The sequence below is a fragment of the Antrostomus carolinensis genome, unplaced genomic scaffold (genome assembly GCF_000700745.2).
Source record: "Antrostomus carolinensis isolate BGI_N321 unplaced genomic scaffold, ASM70074v2 scaffold6485, whole genome shotgun sequence".
NCBI lineage: Eukaryota > Metazoa > Chordata > Aves > Caprimulgiformes > Caprimulgidae > Antrostomus > Antrostomus carolinensis.
This window is the reverse complement of record NW_010315665.1, coordinates 28775-37190: the sequence shown is the minus strand read 5'-3', so window position 1 is coordinate 37190 and position 8416 is coordinate 28775. Positions and strand designations below refer to the sequence as shown.

General features: G+C 43.3%; 1 protein-coding gene across 1 annotated transcript in view; it reads right to left on the bottom strand.

Annotated features, from left to right (window-relative positions):
• Window positions 1-7496: 7496 nt before the first annotated feature.
• The window catches only part of LOC104524977 (protein TMEPAI-like), a 7476-nt gene continuing 6556 nt past the window's right edge, over window positions 7497-8416 (bottom strand). Inside the window, 1 exon segment of the mRNA XM_010168012.1 lies at window positions 7497-8320. Within this exon segment, the coding sequence (XP_010166314.1) occupies window positions 7772-8320 (549 nt within the window). The 3' untranslated portion in view covers window positions 7497-7771.

Below are 8416 nucleotides of genomic sequence, written 5' to 3'. Positions count from 1 at the left end.
TTCTAAAAAATGTTTTTTACCTTATGTTTAAAAAAAAAAAAAAAAAAAAAAAAAAAAAAAAAAAAAAAAAAAAGGTTAAAAATAATATTTTGCCTATCAGCCATGCTGCAGTGTCCCCAGATCACCTCATTAGCTGCGGAAAGGTACCTTAGTAACAGTATTTCTCATTCCCATGCACTGCTCTGGTTGAACTTGATTTCAATTTTAAAAAATTCCCCTTTGGAAAATGTGGTTAAAGCTGAGTTTCAGTTTCTGTGGAAAGATGTTGGTTTCAGCCATGAATCTGAAAATTAAAAATGTAATTTTGAAGCAGTGATTCAAACCAAACCCTGCCCTTTCCCCCATCTTGCCATGCCTGGAGCAAGGTGGATGTTTCCCACTCAAATACTTGTGATCCTGAGGTTGGGGCATTGTCCCCTCTCAGAAATGTGGCTTTTTGGTGTTTCTTTGCACATGGGATGGGAAAATGGGTTTGGAGCTGCTTGAGCCACTGAGCTCCTCATCCCACCTGTGGCATTGTGTTTGTCAATCAAAGAGTGTGGGTAAAGCAGATCAACTCATCCCCGCCGCAGGTTTTTGTGTCTTCCTGCCAGTCCTGATCCCACAAGACCCATGTGCAGTGTTACACACTGAGTAACCCATTTGAATTCTTATCTGTGTTACTCACAGTGAATTGTGATTGTGATTTATTGCTGCTACTAACAATCAACCTCAAGGCAATGGGTGTCTTGAGGGAGATGTGTCTTGAGACACATTGGTGTCTTTTCAGGATGGGGGGCCTCAGTTTCCATGAGCCATGTCAGCTCCTGTGGAGCTCCCACCATACTGAGGGTTAATCCCGGCCGTGCTCACACGCGTGGCAGCTGGGGCAGGAGCAGGGCTAATAAAGATCACAAAGAAAACAAAACACACATCTTCATTACCAGCTTGAACACCAGCAACAGAGGGAGTTGCTTGGTTTGGTCTGTGCACTCAGACTGAAACACAGATTTTGCTTCCTAAAAGCCACCCCACAGCACAGTCCCCCTGGGGCTGCCACCCGCCTCCTCACAAGCCTTGAGCTGCTGAGGTACCATCCCAAAAGGGAACAGGAAATACAGCACTGGAGAGCCCAGCTTCAGGACAAAGCATCACTCTTCATGGCAAATGGGTTAAAAAATTTAGCTCCAAATACTCAAATGAAAGTAGTTCAGTCACTAAAATTAAACAGGCAGGGTTCTGCTCATTTAAAACATGATTTAGAGAAAAAACAAACTTCCTGGCTAACAGCTGGTGGTTTGTAAATGGACTGGCAGGCACTGAACACTGGCAGCCCTGCACAGTACTGCGTACAGCACACTCTCCAGTACCTCCAATACATCACCCCAGGTGCTCCATGATGCCTTTAGAAGCCCACTTGCACCCCCAAATCATCACTCATCATTCATCCTGGAGCCCAGAGTGCTGGGACCAGGATCCTACAGTCTAAAAATTGCAATGAGAATGATTTAACCCATAGTGCTGCTCATGAACCTCACCTGCACAGCAACGCACCCTTCCTCCCAGCAATATCCCAGCTCTTTGGGAACCTCCAGCTCCCTCAGGGCATGGGCATGGTACCAGGCTTGAAGCCCCACCACTCACTGGCACCCTGAGCACAGGCGGTGACAGTCCCCTGCCAAACACCTCCCAGCCATGTTACAGGTGCTGACACTGGGGTATGTTGAATAATTTGGGTCTAAAAGCAGAAGGGCTCCAAACTGGACTCAGCTGGGTATTTGGCCCATCAGAACCTGTGGTCAGTTCCTGGTGGGCATTCCCTGAAGCCAGGATTGCCCCACCAATGAGCCAGGCAACAGCAAGGTGTTAAAAGCAGCCAATTTCTTACCACAGGGAAAAATTAAAGCGTTCCAACCCAGAGCAGCTGCTGGTCGTCTTTCCAGCAGCAATGCACAGAGGACACTAGGAATCCCACAAAACAAACTGCAACTGGGAGGTGAGTGGCACAGTTCCAGGATCAGAGCCAGAGGGTTGGAGTTGGGGTTCTCCTTCCTGGGCTGCAATTAAGCCGCTTTCAGTCATTGCTAGTGATATTTTCCCAACTGGCCATCAGCTTGGGGCTGAGTTGCAAGTAACCAGCTGTGCAGATTGTCCACCGGCGTTCCTCGTGCTCACAGATCCCTCACATTAAAGCCAAGTGTCCACTGCTTGCCCATCCACATTGGCTGGAGAGGCCACTTGTAAAAGCCAGGGGTCACTTTCAAAAATGCTGCCACCTTAAATGGATGTTTGTGATCAGCCAGAGAAAAGGGCTGGGGAGACTGAGGGCTTAGCCAAAGCTGCCAGCCTTCAGGCAAAGCCCAGGGATTAATTACTACATGCTCCTTAGTCCCAAAAAGCAACCCAAGGTCTGGGTGAATCTATGGGGCACCCTTCAGAAACACAAAAAGAAAACCCCCTGCAAACAGTTCAGTTTTCAATCATTTTAATGTGATCACTGCAATTTGACCACAGTCTCAAGAAAGGAAAAAGTCACAAATTATCTGTGCTTAGGATTTGAGTCAATCTACACAGTTCTTGTTGATTGACGGTTATTCAAGTTAAGACCTTCTGACCATCAGTGATGTTCTTGGCTGAAAGGCAGGATCGCAAGTGTTGGACATACTGGTGCAAATCAGGAATGCTTCTTCTGGGATTAAAGCTGCGACACCTGATCCACTCAAAAGAAAACAGAATTGTACACGCACACACGGACCGAGCATGCAAATACACCGGGAACCAGCTACAGCTTCATGGGACAAACACATCGTGGCAATACAGAAGTTGGCCTGTTATTCAGAAGGCTCCTTAACAAGGAAGGGGGAAAAAACCACACAAATATCAAAAACTGAGAATATTCATTTTCCAATATTTGAAAACAGGAAGAGCTTTTGAAATTACATTGTGTTGGCAAACTCTGATTTTTGGGTAACAAAGCAAAAGGTGAAGGCAAATTTTCCAAAGTATTGTAAAATTTATTGTATAAGTATTGCAGCTTTTAGAATGACATATAATTTCCACTATCGGTTACCGTTACACAATAAGCGTTTACAACAGATTTTTGTAAATTGGCATCAGAGTACATATTCATACTAAAACAGCAAAATATAGATAAGTACTGCATTGCATGTGCTGTCAATAGTTTACATAAGTTTAAACTTGAACAGAACTCAGGATACAGGACTGCCTATAACAAACTCCAAAGCCAAAGCAATGCAACTGGAAGTTTAAGAAAATATTAATACAATGAAATGTGTGTATAAGGCAGGCAAATTAGGACTTTAATGTTGTCCTTCATGAGCTTCTATAGTACAGCAAAAATCTGAAGCGCGGTTGCTGGAAAACTTCTTTTTGTTTTTTGTAGCTTTGTGTCGTACACAGAAAATCTCTGAGCGATACAGAGACAGAAGAGATTAAAAATTCATTCTGTTCCCGCCTAGCACTGTTAACGCTACACATCTGGATTCAGTCTTTTCCCAATTCTTAGTAAAAATGTTGGGCTTCTGTTTTGTTATTTTTTTAATATAGCAGTTAGTGCAATTTTATAGTTCGATACGCATACAAAAGGGTGATTCTCCAGAAAGCAACTGGATTTCCTTATACCCCAGCTTAAGATAGAATGAATCTTGTAACACTTATGGAAACAACGCACTAGATTAGTAAAGCTGAATCTTCAAACTGGTGAAATTGGGAGTTGTGAAAGGAACAGAAGTTTTACTGGTGTCCGCCCCAAATGAAACCCATCCTCCTTCACCATCCTGATCGACAAAGCCACATTCCCATTCCAGGCCATTAAGATTTCGGGGCACTTTAAGGATGCTGTTTGCCGTACTGCGACCTAAGAAACTCGCCGAGATTAAGAACCCCTTTTAAAGCTAACGTGACTCTGAAAACTTTGAGCAAAAAAGCAGGCTAGGACAAGAGGTTGCTAAGCATTAGCAATGCCTTGTTTCTTCTGCATTTGTTTAAAAATAAATCATTCTTAAGGGGCCTGAATCCCTCTGCTGGCAGCTGCAAGATGCTAGAGACTCCTACAGAGCAGGACCACAGTCCAGCTTCTAATACAGATCTCTCCTGAGCTGCATGAAGGCCAGAAGGAAAGGAGTAGAGACATCAGCAAGGGTGTGCAAAGCAAATTCTCTGCCTTGGTGGCAATACGGGATGTGGGGATAGGGAAGAAATGGACCCCGAGGCAAAAAAAAAGTAACATTAAATAGTAATAATAATAATAACAATAACAACAACAACAACAATAATAATAAAAAAGAACAGACCATTATTTCTAAACATCCATTCAGAACTTGCAAGTTGATCTGGGCCCCGGATCTGGTATCTGCACTCGAAATACACAGTTCTATGGGACTGAAAAGCAGAGGGACGGACAGAAGAAAGACAAAAGGTGACAGCTTGGCTCTGTTGAGGTGGACTCGAGTTGCACCCGCTGCCTGGGACCCGGGGCTCCCCCCGAACCACTCCCACCGGCACTGGGAAAGGCAGCAGCTCAGTTTATGTGCATGACTGGGACTGAAAGGCATCATTTGCAACAGAAATCTGCTGTTGATGAGCCACCCCATTTCACACTCATTAAATTCCTCAAACTAGAAAAAGAGGTAAATGAAACTGGACCCAGAACTCAGCAAAATGATCACTCAACTGCAGATGCTTGGGGTGATGCTTGAGAAATAAAAGCTCCTGCTGGGAGTGGATTGGGGAAAAGAGAATAGGAAAAAAACCAAGAGAATCAGTTGAAATTTTGAGGACTTAAAGCATGAGAGCTGGGTTTAATTGCACTGCATTTTGAGACCCACTCCCCCTCTGCACCTTTCCAGCCCCTACCCACTCCCCCACCTCTCTAAGGGGTCGGTGGCCAGGTGACACCACATGACAAGACAATCCCATGACTTCACAACCTCCAGCCCCCATGACACCTCCTTATTCACTGCTCAGTTTTAGATGTGTGATGCATATTCCACCCAAAACCTGCTGAGGTAACCAGGGTTTTTTTGTAGCTAACAAACTTAGTACAGATCACAGAATAACAACCCCTTTTTTTAAAAAAAAAACCCCAACCCCACTATTCACGCATTTTGGCTCAAGAGGGCAGTAGATATTATATTTCAGTTTCTCTTTTGGTTGGTATCTCATTTACAATATCCACCACAGTTTCCTACCTCCCCGGGTAGGATAATGTGCATAAATGTGTTCAAGTTCCCTTAGGAACAGGCGGAGAAGAGCAGCGGCACCGGAGCTGCTCCGGGGAGCAGGCAGTGCTGCCGGGAATGAAGGGACTGGATGAATCAAATGCAAGGTCCAAAGGAGCAAGAGACCAGACGCTGGTTACTTGTGACGCTAACGATGATTTTGTTTTCCCCTCTGTAAAAAGGGAGGGTTACTGTTTCTTTAATAAGGCACTAAATAGACATGTTACATAAAGGAAAGATACATTTTAAAAACTCGTATAAATTCATCACTTTTGTACCTTTCATGACAAACTAGATTTATTCCTTTGCATGACTTTTTTTTTGTGGCTTTTTTTTTTTTAGGTCATCAAAATTTAGGTTACACGACTGTAAAGCTATGAAGATTTCAAGAGCTGTGGAAAAGCAGTTTGAAATATTGAGAAGGTACAGGACTATTTCTAGGCAAAAAAAAAAAAAAAAAAAAGGCAAAAAAGGATGATCAAACTTCAAGTTCAGCTATTCATCATCTTTAAAATATATATAAATATTGTTCAAATGGTCAGAACTTCAAAACAGTTCTCATGGTTATTTTTTATTTTCTTTTTTTTTTTTTTTTTAAGTAATAGAAAAGTTGCTTAAAAACAATAGTTATTGCCTTTATATCTTTCATTTATGTCACTCTACTAGATAGCATCTTGCGGAAAATGAAATTACACCTCCTTGTAAAATCTTCGCTCTCTGTGGTTCCCCTACCGACCCCTCCTCGCGCTCGGAGAGACGCTCTCCCGGCCGGGGAGACGGGACCAAGGACGGGTTTATCCCTTTTGCTTTCTCTCTCGCGCGCTCTCAGGTTTCTCACTCGCTTCACTCCATCACATACAAATTCGCCACGAGGGTAAAACACCTACCAGACACCTACACAATATAAAAATGTAAACAATAGCAGAGTAAGACAAAATGCTTCCAAAACCAAGATAAATTAAAGACGCACAACACCCGGCGGGCAGGAGGGCAGGTGGGACTGTGCTGCTGTGGATGAGGACATCTTCCGAAGAGGTAAAAGGGGTTTGCTTCTAAAGCGTTAAGCGTATTTCTTTAGCCTTTAATTAATACATCACAGGAGCAGATTCATTTCCATCTACTGTACCTGACGCCTCTTTAGCTAGGATAATAAAGTAAAAAAAAAATAGCGAGGACCAGAGGCAGCCCGGGGGATGTCGGAGCTGCGAGAGACGGCTGCGCACGTTTATCCTAAATAGAGGTTTGGGAGGTTAATACAAAATGAAAATCACTTTCATCACCACCACACTTTTCAGCCTGTACTTTCAATAAGATATTTAAACCCCAGCCAAAAGGCAGCCGGTGGGTACGTTACCATTTACTCACATTAACTTCCATTATCACCGCTTTACCTCTAAATAAGGCCCTTCAGTTGAACATTGAAAGAAATAAACCAAAAAACACTTGTTCCTTCAGACACAGAAGTTTATTCTCATCCCTATCACCCCCCTCCAAAAAGTTAGAGGTTGTCCAAAAAAAAAAAAAAAAAAAAAAAATCAAGTAATTTTTGTCTGCTTCAGTCATTACTGACTCTCAGAAGCAGGGAGTTTTTATTTTACCTTTTTACTCCAATAATCCTACTGGATGACATACAGACACACACCAGCTCCTCTTGCTTTGTAGGGAATGTATAAAGCCGTGACTGTTGGCGGCCACGCGCAGGGACTCTGGAAATTAAGGATTTGCATAAGATGCAGTCTGGCTCACCGCTCCTCCCAGGGCTGGCATCTCCACTTCAAGCATTTTTCCACCCCCTTCCAGCTACTTTGTTCTTCACTTTGACATATATCCCTTAACAGGTTCATGGTAGACATGATAGAGGCTTTGACCAACACAAGCACTGACATATTTATATTAAAAAATAGTGCAAAATTTCAACATTTATATAAATAACTCTAAACCCCTGCTTTTGATTTTTTTTTTGTTTTTTGTTTTTTTACAATGTAATACACGCTTTTTGAGTTGGCACTCAAAAAATTGCCATTTTTCTTCTAGTTCAGAAAACAACTTTTTTTTTTTTGAATAGGCCTCTTCTAATACAAAAATACTCCTGCTCCTTACACATACACTTTCTCTTATTTTTAATATATATTTATATATTTATATTGCAGATCTTTAAACAAAATGTTTTTGTGCAAATATTTTGTCTTTAAAGATAAGTGAAATAATCAAACAAACAAAAAAAAAAAGCATTCACACACAGCTCAACTAGAGAAAAAAAAAAAAAAAAAAAAGGACTACAGTTGATTTTTTTTTTTCCTTTTTAAACGTCTAGACACAGCTCAATAAAGAAATGTTTTTGCAAGCTTGGTAGGCTTGTGCATTCAGACCAGACATAACAAGTAAATATTTATACATGGAGAGATAGGGAAGGGCTTTTTTTTTTTCTTTGCTCATCTTCCTCATCTCTCTCTCTCTCCTTTTTCTTTTAACGAGAAGTGCAGAGTGTTTCATTTACTTTCTTGCTTTTTTTCTATTTTTTTCTTTTCTTTCTTTTTTTTTTATTTTTTTTTTTAAAAGGGGTGCCCTTTTTGTTTCTCTTTCTCTTTGTTCCACGCGGTTGTGCTCTCAAGGCCATTGATTTGTGAATGATGGAGTCTGCTGCCCTCCAAGATGGAAGGCATCCCGTTGTTGTTCTGCTGGTGCTGGTAGAACGTGGAGCCGGGGTAGTGCCCTATCACCTCGCTGTACGTCGGCGGCGGTCCCTCCATCCTACCATTGCTCCCATAGCAGGTCGCGCTGATGCCAGAGTTACTGCTGGGGGGGCACGGCCCCCCGTACACGGAGTTATCTATCAAGTCACTGTCAAAGATGGTTCTGTTGGGGGGAGCCCGGACCGATTCTCTGTTGAGCTCCATTTGCTGCTCGGGGTCGCGCAGCTGCAGCGTGCAGGGTCCCTGGTACGGGGGGGGCTCCTCGCCATCCGACAGCGAGATGGTGGGCGGCAGGTCGATCTCGTGCTGCATGTAGGGGTAGGTGGGCTGGAATCTGTTGAAGCGGTCCCTCTGCAGAAAGGACGGCACTGCCAGGCGGTCACTGGGTCTCGGGGTGTAGATTTGCTGCTGAAGGGGAGAGAAAAGAGAAAGCGGGCGAGAAGCGTGAGACACCACAGCCCGGGACGGCGGGAAAGGCAGCGGCAGCGGGCCCCCCACCCGCCC